Here is a 12,543-nt window from a genome sequence, read left to right as displayed (position 1 = left end):
AAGAGGACCCATCTCCACCATCCCACCCCCACTTCCACCCCAAGGTAGCCCCGCCCACTTTGGGCATCAGCCAGACTGGCTTCTCTGCACCTTCTCTCTGCCCCTCCCCATCCTGGCTACTCTCCTCTAGACTCTCTGTGGCTTGAAAAGGTCCTTCCCCAAATGGGGTGCCCAGAACTGGACACACTGTTAGCTAGGGTCTGACCAAGGCTGGAGATAGAGGGACTATTGCCTCCCATGCTCTGATGCTCCCTATGGACACCTCCTTTAGTTTTTAGAGTGAATATTCCTGGATGTTTTTATGTCACCTAAACTTCTCCCAGGGGCCCTCCCCTCTGCTCTCTCCCTGAAGCCTTTTAAATCATGGCTTCAGATACCATTGGCTTTTTTTCTGTCCTATCACATTGTTTAATCCTATTGAGCTTACGGTCCCCCAAAAGCCTGCTCTTTGTCAGCCACTGTGGCCAGAGTGGCCTTTGTTTTCCTTGGGTGGCTCAGTTTATCTCACTGGGCCTTGCTGGGTGCTGGGCCTGCTGCACCGCTTCGGGGCAGGAAGCCCAGAGACCATGCCTGGGAGCAGAGAACTTCCTGTGTGATGAGTCATGGGGTTGGCTGAGGGGAGGTGTTAACTCCAGAGCCATGCCCTATTGGGTGTTAACCTAGTCTATGGATGTGAACCTCCCAGGGTTCTAGGGGGAGGGGCCAACTCAAGAACCAATCGGTCCTGGTCATTCAGGCGGTGCTTGATGATATCAAAAACTCTATAAGAGGGGAGAAGACGGCTTGAAGATTCCTCTTTCCCTTTCTGGTTGGCGTGGCAATGGTGGCGAGTGTGACTCTGGGCCAGCCTGAGCTCTCGGGCTGAACCTAGATGTTGGTAACTATGAATTGTATTGGGTCTGTCTGTTGATGTTTGTAATTTGTTTGTATTTAGTTCTGAAGTTTGGGGTGCTGGCTTTTTCCCCCGAACTAAATGAATGTTCTGAACTTCGGGGTGCTGGCTTTTTCCCCTGAAGTAAGTGAATGAATCTGTATTTGGTCTGTCTGTTGATGTTTGTCTGTATGCTCCCCTGAGCTAACTGAATGCTGGATTAAAGAAAGCTTGTCAACCCCTTCACCGTGCTTTCCTTGTTTAAGCAGATAAAAAGAACCTGTGCTTTCTCGGCGTGCCGGCAGCCTCCTAGATGCTGGCTGTGGGAGGATCTTACGCCCCCGCAGAAGCTGCTAGCTGGATTGTTAAAACATATGGCGTAGTTTGGTACCTGTGCACACCTCCCCCATCTGGTGTCGAGATCTCTACCCATTTTACTTTGACAGGTGGGTCCCACCACTCTACCCTGCTAAGCGCTCGTGGCATCGGGCCTTGGACCAGTGCACTGTGGTATGGCCCATCGGCAGATCTGATCATGGAGCCATCGCTGCCTTAACTGGTCATGGAGCCTGGGACCCGTGATCTGTGGAATCTGCCTCCAGGTTGGCACTCCACCACGGATGCTTACCTTGGGGTTCCGAGTATCCCTGATTGTGCTGTGACCTTGCCCACATCTCCCCACGTCACACCCAAGGACAACCCTGCACAGAACCCCTTCTCTCTGGACATGGCGATGCCATGGAACCCTAAAGGTGACCTTCCTGCCCAGGACCCTCCAGCAGCACAGTAACCCCTGGGCAAACCGGCTTACCATACGGATAACGGAACACCTCATCTTCTGGCCTGCCTGTGAGGTCCTGCAGGACTGAGGGGATGGACAGAACGGCCAGCTGAGAATTCCTGCTCGGGCACATCCGGGAGGTAGCATCAGAGCCAGGCAGCAGCACCAGCTGCCTCAACAAGCCCTGGCAAAAGAGGGAAGAGGCTGAGGCCAACCTGTGGCAATGCCACTGTCCATCGTCAGCAAAGGGCAGGGAGGCAAGAGAAGGACCCATTTGTCTTTAGTTTCCACATTGTTTAAAAAGCAAAAATTGTTAGTTAAGAGTCAATCATTGTGAAAGGGGCTGGGGGGTCTGTGTGCCTGATTTTTGGTCTCTTTCTGATTTAGAGGTAGACAGGTCCCTGTTGGCATTTATGAACACTCCCTAGGAGGAAGGCTGTAGGGGAGAGCGGACACCCTGAGAGCATAAATCTGGATGTGGAAGGGACCTTAGAGATCACCCCTTGTTGGACAAGGGGGGTAACTGAGGCCAACCCAGAGAGTCAAGCGATTTGCTCAAGGTCACACAGGATTCTAATAAATGTCTAAGCAGGATTTGAACTGAGGGCTTCCCAATGACAAGTTCAGATGCCTCCAGTCTTCTCTAAAGCATGTTAAGATTGACAGCAAAGGGGCCAGGGCAAGCCAAATGGAGGGACAGTAATAGGCTCCCCCAGGACAGAGATGCTGCAGTGGCCCCATCTCAGGGGCTGCCCTTTCTGCCTGTGGCCTCAGCAGCCAAGAAGCATTTATTTAAACACTGCTCCCTACTTCCCTACAGCCCAGGAGGTTGCCTCTAAAAAGAAGACCCCTGGGAATCTGTACCAGTGTGCCTCCTGGCGCTCACTGGGAGGGCAGGGGGAGGGAGGGCTGACTTTGCGCCCTGTACTCACAGTGAAGGTGCCCTTCTTTCTCCGTCGGCTCCCAATGAAAAACTGGGACCCCTTCATGGTCAGCGACATTGGGAATGGTGTGTCAACAATCCTGAAAGCAGGGAATGGGGCTGTGTTACAGGGGAGGGCCAGGACCCTTCTTGCCACCCCCAAATGAGAGGATTGCTTCTCCTGTCCTGAATAATTCAGATTTTAACAAGAGGAGACTGTGGGGGTGGGGTGAGAGAGAAGCTCTCCCCCTTAGAATGCCAACTCCCACCTCCGTTGTTGGCCTTCCTTTGCCCCCGATGTTGGGCGAGGCCAGCCTGAAGACAAAAAAAGCCCCCATCTCAGACTCCAAGGCCAACAGGCCAGCAGATTGGAAAGTCTCTGACCCCTCCCCTAAGAACAAGCTGGCCTCGAGGCTAGGGACTCCCGGGTTGAGAACCCCTCGGACTGGATCTTCTATATGCCTGCCCCTGGAGACACACTCTTCTCTGCTTACCGGTAGATCCTCCCGCCTTTCACTCATAACTTAAGAAAGGAAATTAGGTTTCACTGACTCACATTCCACATTGCAATTAAGTGAGTTTTCTGGCTGTGACAGCGAATGGAGAAATCTTTCTCCTCTGGTTCCACAAGCATAGAGATGATCACATGGAACTCACCCACCCCACTCCTGGGAAACGTTAGGGATGCACAGAAACCCACCCTAAGAGAAGGAGAGAGAAGATGGGGACCACACACACACACACACACACCCCTTCCCTTCACTCCCAACACTCCTTCCCAGCACCTACACATCTGTGGGCACGCTGCAGTCCACAGTGAGGGAGAAGGAGCCTTCGGACACGGCCAGAACCAGAGTGTGCCACTGATTGTCAGTCAGAGAGACGTCCTGGAAGGTCACTCGGGTCTGCCAGCTGCCTGAGTGCTCTTGACTCAGGAAGAGGAAGTGCAGCTTGCTGGGGGAGTAACGCAGGCCCACCATCAGCGTGTCGCTGGCCTCCTCTACCACCGTGAAGATGTACTCATTCTTCTGCAAACACCAGACAGAGTTAGGCAGGGGAGGCTGCCGCAGTGGTCATCCTCATGCAGACAGCGTGTGCTTTTATTAGATAATGGACAACTTCTTGCTGGCGACAGCAGGCAAAGGGAGGAGGGCAGAGGAATGTCCACGGGCACAGAGCCCTGGAGACCCTCTCCCTTTCCTCTACATGTGGATGAAGAAACAAGGGCCGTCACCTGCTAGTGAGAGGCTGGGCTGGAACTCAGGAGCTCCAGCTCCACAGCCCAAGTTTTTTTCCACTGGGCTACACTGCCCGCACTTTGGTGCCTGCTTGGGATGCTAGGGAGGCACCAGGTCTGTCAGGTGCGGTTAGTGGGGGCTGGAGGCAGGGGAAGGAAGGCCCAGAGACTGAGGTATTCTAGTTACCCCGGGCAGAAACTCCAGGCTTGCAGTCCAGGACCGAAGTCTGGCTCCCTGGCATTAACTCTCAATCATTTCGAGGTCCTCTCTCTCTCTCTCTCTCTCTCTCTCTCTCTCTCTCTCTCTCTCAATCTCTCTCTCTGTCTCTCTCTCCTTTCCCTTTTTCTCTCTCCCTCACCCTCTGTCTCTATCTGTCTATCTCTCTCTGTCTCTCTGTCTCTGTCTCTCTGGCTTATCACATAACTTCTTGTGTCTTGAATCCCTTAATATTTAATACTTGATGCACCTCAAAGCATTGTACGCATACTAACTATTATGGTCATTATTATTTCAAGGCCCAGTGTGGAGGTGGCCCCCTCACAGACGCAGATGGGGACCCTTCTGAAGGTCTCCGATTCAGCCCCCAGCTTGGACTCTGCAGTGCCACAAGGCCCAGTACATGGCCTAGTCTCTTATGGGGGGAGGCAGGGCATGCATCTGGGGGGACTTGTGAGGGCCACCCCATCAGAACAGACCTTTAAGGTATATGTGTGTCCCCCTGCTCCAACCTTGGCTACTGCCCCAGGAGGTCAATGGCATATAGGTTCTTTCCACATCCTTGCTATGGGCATCAGGCCAGATGTGGACAGTATGATTGGGCATCCATCCTGGGTCCCCACCCCCCACCCCAACTTGGAGCCTGGGATGACTCCAGGGTAGTGTGCACTGACCTTGGGTGGGAGGTTGAGGACCTTCAGAGTGACAATGATGGAGAATTCTTCTGGAAAGAGGTCACAGTATAGAAAAATCCTGGAAGCCGGGAAGCTCAGAAGGCGGGGGCTGGACACAGCAGAGAGCTGGAAGCCCCGGGCCCCTTGGGTCTGAATGATCCTTAAGCCAGCAGAGGGGCCACTGCCACTCGGGGGGATGACCTCGGAGAGGATGTCTAAGGGGCGCAGATCTGCAGGGGGTGAGAGACAGCACAGGCTGCGGTTTCTCTCAGAACCCCAGTGGCCCCAGGCCTGGCCCCTATGCTGTCATGGTCAGAGCAGGCCTCTGCCCACCCACCCTCTCTCCCTCCCTTTAATGAGGTGCATCCAGGGGAATGGAAGCCCTGTGAGGACAAGGTCTCTTATCCTGCTGGAGTTCAGTACCCATCTTTCTCACAGCAAGGGCTTCCTATGGTTGTTGGGCTGCCAATGCATGGCTGGCACTCATGGTTCTTCCTCAACAAGATGACAGCAACATTTATTGAGCACCTGCTGAATGTCCACAGCAACAGAAACAGTGTCACAAAGGGGCACAGAGTGCCCAGATGTCCTAGGCCTTGTCCCCCAAGGCTCCCACTCCAGTTAGGAAACAACCCACAGACATGGACACACTGGAGGAGGCCACAAGTGGAGTCGTGCAATGTTCACAGCCCACCCCAGAGGATGCTTTCTGGTGACCCAGGCCACATGGTGGCCAGCTCTGTGGGGGCGATGACATGCCTGAGGCCACCAGGTGTGCACAGGAAAGGTGACCCACCCAAGGCCATGTGGCAGCTGGCCCTTGGAGCCATGCCACTGGGCACACCGGGCATGGCTTATGCTCAAGGTCCTTGGTTTCATTTAAAGTCTCTTTTGGTGGAGAAGACAACAATCCTCTTCTCACTTAAGGATCTCTTGGGGCAGATTATTGTCTTCAAACTAGAAGGTTATCCAGGCCAACTTCCCCATTTGGCAGACAAGAAGACCGAGGTGGGATTAGCCCCAAGTCCCCAGCAATGGCTAGGGGTAACTGCTGGTGCCACAGCTCTCAGCCACAGAGGTTAGTGCCCTCCTATAAGAGCATCCGTGGCTGCTCTGCTCTCCCTGTGCCCAGGTCTGTGAACTCCCAAATGATGGGCACACTGCCCCCCCCCCAATGTCTGTGCAAGGATGCAGACATCAGCTGGGAGACTGGGCACACAGATGAATAATCCACTGCCATCTGTGTGCTGCCCCACCTTCTGGGCAGTAAGAGGTCTTGTGGGAGAGAGGACACCCTAGCCAGGGGGTATAGGGGGGCTTCCTTAGGAATGTAGCACCCAGGCTGGGCCTTAAGGACAGAAAGAATTTCAATCAGCAGAGCTTCAGAAGGAATCAGTGATGGACACCAAGGATGGGTACAGAAGTGACTACGAGGAGGATAAGGGGGCACGCAGTGGCTGATTCTGGGGGAGAAAGTCCTCAGCCAGGGAGAATTTGGAGAAATTCCAGGCTTCCTTTGTTTAGGCAGGAAGAGAAAAATCTACAGAAGGCTCTGCCCCACCAAGGGAAAAGGCAAAAAGATAGACAGGGCTGCAGCTTAAGGCTGCTGGAGTCTCTGATGCCCAGGCAGAGACTCTAAAGTAAGCATCCTGTTTGTCAGGATAGTCATTCAGGCCCCATGCTGGCCTGACTCCTCATGTCCAGCCAACCTGAGACCTAGGCCCCAGACAATCTGTGAGCCTCAGCTCCTGTGTGTGTGGATGGGGCAGGGGGACACGAGGCGGAGGTCTTCAGGGTTTCCTCCAAGTCTGACACTCCTACATCGCAGCTACAACTTCATCATTACAGATAAAGAAGCTGGAGATTGCTCAGCTTGGAAAAGGCTTGATGTGATAACTGTACCTGAGAACCATTGAGGCTGGCTCTCCTGGGGAGGAGGGATCAGCCTGGTTCTGCTTGGCCCCAGAGGGCAGAATGAGGGCCAACAGGCGAGGCCAATTTAGGGTGGATATCAGGAAAAGTCTCCTGACAGTACACACTCTCCAAAGGGGAAAGATCTGCATTAGGAGGGTCTGAGCTCCCTGCCCTGAGGGCTTCCACCAGGGCCAGGATGCTGAAGAGGGAGTCCTTCGCCAGGGAAGGCCGGGAGGCCCAGAGCATCTGAGTGCCTGGGATTCTGAGAGGAGTCACAAAGCGCTTGACCCTGAGACAGGTAAGGCAAGGTGCCTGTGCCCATTTGAAAGGTGAGGAAGTGGCCTCAGAGAACCTAGAGGCCTTCCCCGGGGCCTTCTGCCCAGGGGGTCAGGGAGCTTTTTGTGGGCAGCTCTGATAAAGTAGAAGTAGGCACACACCTACTATGTGCCAGGTACCATGCTGGGTGCTGGGAAAACAAGTCCAGAGAGGAGAGTGATGCTCAAGCTCCCTCAAGGAGCTTCCAGTCCAAGGGGGCCAGGCCCCAGAACCCCTGGAAAGAGAACTGGTGTGTATGGACCTCTTGCATCCGCAAAGTCCATGCTTCATTCAGAGCTTCTTAAATGTTTGAATTCCAATGTAGAAATAATTAGTGTTTATTCTTAGAAACAACAGAAATGCCAGCTTCAGGACATCCTGGGTGCTGAAAAGATGGAACCATTTGGAGAGGCATCTCCTGATCACATCTGATAAACAGTTGGCAGCACCTTGCCATGCACACCTGGCCTCTCCTGGCTCCCCACGGCAAAGCTCTGCTGGAGGAGCAGGGCTGGGCACACCCGCTTTTCAACGTCCCATCCATCCTGGCCCAGGGGCAATCCTGAGAGATAGAACTGAGTCTAATCCTGCTGACAAGGCTCCTTCTGTCACCACCAGACTCTCCCAGGGCATTCACTGCCTCTGCCCTGGGAGCCTCTGACCCACTTTGCTCCTAAGCTCTGGGGAAGGGCATTGTGTCAGAGCAGCAATAGACGTCAGGCACAATGGTTCTCGCTTTACAGATGAGATCTTTCTGGCCTCAGAAAGGCAGCTGCACAGCACAGTGGCTGGAGCATTGGGCCTGGAGTCAGGAGGGCCTGAGTTCAAATGTGACCTCAGACACTCATGAGCTAAGTGACCCTGGGCAAGTCACTTTACTTGGTCTGTCTTAATTTCCTCAATTGTAAAGTAGGACTAGTAATAGCACCTTCCACGCAGAGTTGTAGTAGGAGCTTAATAAATGCTTACCTTGTTCCCCATCCCCCCCTTTCCCTTCCACACCACAGAAAGGAAATGGGAAGATTTCCGACTCAAAGCCCCTCTATGGACCACACTTGTGCAGTGGGCCAGATGGAGAGTTGGAGGCCCTTTACAGCTGAGCTGAAGAAACTGTCTCCCAGGGGAGGGAAACATTTGCGATGTATCTTCATATGCCAGAAAGGCTGCCCCAGGGGAAGGAGACTAGCTTGGTTCAGAGGCCAAAGCTGTGGGAAGCAGCAGAGGTGGATCCTGGCTTGAGGTACCCAGATGTCATGATGAAGGCTGTCCCAGCATGGAACAGACTGCTTGGGGAGGCAGGGGACTCCCCCTTGCTGAAGGAAGCCCAGGTCGGATGGTGATGCTGGGTGAGAAGGGACCCCTGCCCAGGCAGGAGCTGCATTAGAGGCCAATGAGGTCCCCCTTGACTCTGAGACTCCCAGCTTCTCTGATGACTTGCCCACCTCTTTGTTGCCAGATAAAGATCTCCAGCGGGTTGGCCAATGCAGCGTTTCTTGGAAATTCTATTTTGGACCCTTGGGAGGGACTGGATTGTGCCCTAGTTGGAGCTTGTCAAAGCTGTAGGCATCCCACCAGAGCAGTTTCCAAAAAGGCCCACCTTGTGGTTTCCTTCAGCCAGGGCTTCCCTGGGAAGAGCTCGCCACCCCTCCCTTCTCTGATCTGTCCATCAGAGGGAGGCAGGGACAGGTAAACAGGTGATTTAGAACCCAGCTCATACCGTCACTAAAGCTGACCTTGTCCTTCCCCAGCCCCTCTTAATTCCACTGCCTTCACTCCGTGTAGCGCTAGCTTTGCACACATTTACTCACATGTCTGTCTCCCCCATTCAGATTGTAAGCTTCCCAAAGGCAAGGACTGTCTCTTTTTTTGTTATTCCCCCAGGGCTTAGGACAGTGCTTGGCACATAGTAGGTGCTTAGCAAATATGGACTGGATGGGCAGGAAGTTCCCCTGAGTGGACACTGCCTTGTGCTCTGCCTCATTAGAGAAGATGACCAGCCTTTGTGGGGGCAAAGTTCCAGCCATACTGTGGTTTGTGGGAGAGAAACCGGGTCCTTTCTCCTGGAGGTTCTTGGAGCAACATTTTGGCATAGTCAGGCCCAGAGACAAGAGAAGTGTCAGGGAATCCTGTAGATCATGAACAGAACAGCAGTGAGGAGCCCTGGTCAGCTGGGTGCCTGTGTGTGTGTGTTGTGCCAGGGGCCGCCAGCTGCCAAGGGATTCCCACACACCACACAAGACACCTGATGACTGGACCTGGACATCTCTCACTGCCACGCAGCCTCCCCATCCCTTCTGCCCATTCCTCCCAAATGTCCCCACAGCGCTGGAAGCAAGGCCCTGACCACCCCCTTCGAGAATCTATGAACACTTCAGGGCCTGAAGAAAACTCTGGACCAACCAGCAGAATCCCAAACCATCCCCCTTCTCTGCTCCCATGCTGTTCTTCAGAATGACCCTTGAGACAGTCACCTAGCCAGGGTGAACAACTTATCTTCTCTGATCTGGGTTGGGAGCTCCCTGACGGGAGGCAATGCCCTGACTGATCTCTGGACACCTGCCTTTTTCCCACCTATGACTGCTCCAGATCTCCTCTCTCCAAACATCCTCCAGCAGCCTCAGCTCCTCGCTCTGAGGAGACCTTGCCTTCCCTTTGACAGAGAAAACAGAGGCTGTGCCTAGGGGCTTCCTCTTGCCCTCCTGTGGTAACCCCCAAACACCTGCCACACCATCCCCTCTCTCCTCCCTGGGGGTGGTGAGACCAAGAATGGGAGGTTCTTCTTGCCTGGGGCAATTGTTCTAGTTGTGGCTGTGACCCCATCTTCTCCTGCCTCTTCTAGGAGGCTCCTTGTTGATTCTGACTTTCTCTATCTCTGTCTAACTCTCTCTATCTCTCCCTCCCTCTATGTCTATGTTTCTCTCTGCCTCCTTTCTCCACACCCATATCTCCACTAGCCCAGATAAAGACTTCATCACCATCACCTGGAATGGTGAAGTAGCCCTACTAAGTGGTCTCCAGTCTTTCCTCTTTCCAATCCATTCTCTAGACCAGCCATTTCAAACTCAGAAAGAAATGGGGAGCACTAAGAGGTACATGAGGATGAATGCGGATTGAATATAAGCTAGTTTAAAGCTGGACTTTATAAATGTGTTGCGGTATTTTAATTCATTTTGTTAAATATTCCCTTGATACATTTTAAATGGGTTCTGCCACAATTGATGCTATTGGGGGCTGCATGTTTGGCGCCTCCACTCTGGAAGATGCCTCATTGTTGTCCCGAAGACCAAGGTTTGATCTTGTCACTTTATGCCCCAAGTATATGCCATCAAAAAGAATACAAACTGCCACAGTATTGGCAATTCACAGCCCTGCTCAGACTGTCCTCTTGCTCTCCACACATCCCATAAAATATAGCTTAGTGTCAATGGGACATCGGCCTGATGGGCCTGCTGGTCTACCAAAACAAACTTCCCTGTTTCCCCACGCTGCTGGAAAGGCTCAAAATTCCTCTCCCTCATCTTCCCCCACACCTCCAAGAATTCCCAGCTTGAGCCTTGTACAAGAAGCTTTCCTGATCATGCCTATCAATGCCCTCCCCTCCTGACTTAGCCCCCAGGTGCTTGTCTCTGCTCAGCGCACCCTCAGCTCATAAGCTTGCCCTTCTGTCACTGGATGCTTAGGACTTAGCCCTGTGTCAGGCCAGGAGTACAGGCTTCATAGATGTTTGTTAAGGATGGAAAAGGAAACCAAATTTAAGGTGTTTATGGGCCACTGGTCATCTCCTGGACAAGGTCACCATCATAATGATGGGCTTGAGGGAAGCAACCAGCCACAAACAACAATAGGGAAGAAGACTCAGTCTCCCCTGGGCACATCCTCTTGCAGGAGGGATATAAAACCCACCAGGCTACTGCACCTTCACATACAGACCCACAGCTGCACTCATACCCACACCCACAAACCCACACAGACCCACAAGCACAGTCCCAGTGAGGCGCAAGCTCCTCCCAGTCTCAGGCACTCAGCCCCTCACTGACATCCCTTTCCCAATCTTTGCTGCCCAAGGCTCCCAACACAGCTGCTCCCACCATGGCAGACACCTGTTTTTCTAGGCCCTGTGTTCCCACATCCTCGGCTGTCTCTGTCTGCTCCAGTGACGTGAGCTGTGGCAGCAACATCTGCCTGCCCAGTTCTGACACAGGCTCCTCCTGGCAGCTGGAGGACTGCCCAGAAAGCTGTTGTGAGCCCAGCTGCTGTGCCCCCTGCTGCTGCCCAGCCCCATGCTGCACGCCAGCCTCCTGCCTGACCCTGGTGTGCCGCCCAGTCTGCTGCATGCCGGCCACCTGCCAGCCAGCCTGTGAACCTGGCCCCTGCCAGTCTGTCTGCACCTCCTCCTGCTCTCTATTGTGCTCCCAGCAGTCCTGCTGCCAAGGCCCTAGCTGTGCTGCCCCTCCCAGTGCAGTGCAGTCCTGCTCCACTGTCCCACTGTGCTGCAAGCCCAGCTGCTGTATCACCGTGCCTGTGTGCTGCAAGCCCAGCTGCTGTGTGACCACAGCCTGTTGTCCAGCCTCCTCCTGCTGCCAGCCCAGCTGCTGCCACCCTGCCTCCTGTGTGTCCCTCATCTGCAGACCCGTGTGCAGACCAGCCACCTGCTGTGTGCCTCTCTCCTGCAGTCCCTCTGGCTGCACCACCACATCCTCCTCCTCTTGCTGCTGTGCACCCTCCTGCTGTTCAGCCCCCACCTGCTGCCGCCCTTCCTCCTCTGTGTCCCTAATCTGCCGGCCCACCTGCTGCAAATCCACCTGCTGCACTACCACCTGTGGCCAAAAATCTTGCTGTTGATCCCAGGGCATTTATTCTTCTCCACCTCTGCCCTACTTCTATTGGCCTCCTGACTCTAGCCCTCAACATCAGCTTCAACAACTGGCCAGCATCACCTCCAAAGGCATTCAGTCTACCAAGCTCCACCTGAGCACCTCCCCCACCCCAGGTGCAGGCAGAGTCTCTCATAAAACTTCTCCCACCCATGGCTGACCCCCATCATAGCTCCTATTTCCACATGCACCTAGCTCAGTGTGCATCAGCCCAATGCTGCAGCTCTCAGTCTCCTTCTAGGCTCACAATGTGAGGGCACGATCCCATGCTGGGCCCCACCAAGTAATAAATGGCATCAAATCACCTTCCTGGCCTCTCACTTGTCCTACTTCCTTATTCTGGGCCCAAAATATGGAGTCAGAGGGGGGAAGGCACAAATACCACACAAGAGGAGACTAGAAGACTGCAGGAGATAGCAATCCAGTGACCACCACACCATGCACACACATCCCCATGGTCATGCCAAGCCATGCCCTGACCCATCCCTCTCCATCCCACACTGTGCAATGTTCACACCCACCAGCCTGACCACCTGGCTACTATTCTCTTGACTTAGAACTCTCCCCCTGCCTCACATTTGATTTCACTGTGTCTAGTTCAAGGGCTTGATGCCCAACACATTCTGCCCCAGCCTCTCCTCTGCAGCTTTAGTCTGAGTGCAACAACTGCACAGGGTAACAGGGAAAATGTTCTCTTGGTTTGGATGCCTCCTTACTCCTCCTGCGTGAGCCGGGACG

The 12,543-nt window shown here is 53.8% G+C and overlaps 2 protein-coding genes across 2 annotated transcripts in view; one reads left to right on the top strand and one right to left on the bottom strand.

Moving 5' to 3' along the window:
• TSPEAR (thrombospondin type laminin G domain and EAR repeats) overlaps window positions 1-5,553 on the bottom strand; it is a 36,562-nt gene extending 31,009 nt beyond the window's left edge. The window contains exons 1-5 of the mRNA XM_036768109.1: window positions 5,397-5,553; window positions 4,703-4,932; window positions 3,364-3,602; window positions 2,585-2,675; window positions 1,683-1,836 (exon numbers count right to left, since the gene is read on the bottom strand). Coding sequence (XP_036624004.1) covers window positions 1,683-1,836; window positions 2,585-2,675; window positions 3,364-3,602; window positions 4,703-4,932; window positions 5,397-5,553 — 871 coding nt within the window. The remainder of the gene's footprint in view (window positions 1-1,682; window positions 1,837-2,584; window positions 2,676-3,363; window positions 3,603-4,702; window positions 4,933-5,396) is intronic.
• Window positions 5,554-11,020: 5,467 nt separating this feature from the next.
• On the top strand, window positions 11,021-11,773 carry LOC118858313 (keratin-associated protein 10-3-like). The gene has a single exon (XM_036768810.1). It carries the CDS (start codon window positions 11,021-11,023, stop codon window positions 11,771-11,773), a length of 753 nt encoding a protein of 250 aa, XP_036624705.1.
• The last annotated feature ends 770 nt before the right edge of the window (window positions 11,774-12,543 follow it).

This window comes from Trichosurus vulpecula, chromosome 7 (genome assembly GCF_011100635.1).
Source record: "Trichosurus vulpecula isolate mTriVul1 chromosome 7, mTriVul1.pri, whole genome shotgun sequence".
NCBI lineage: Eukaryota > Metazoa > Chordata > Mammalia > Diprotodontia > Phalangeridae > Trichosurus > Trichosurus vulpecula.
This window is presented reverse-complemented; position numbering and strand designations above follow the sequence as displayed.

Coding starts and splice junctions, on each gene's coding strand:
- LOC118858313 (XM_036768810.1), top strand. CDS start 11,021: ATGGCAGACACCTGTTTTTCTAGGCCCTGTGTTCCCACATCCTCGGCT.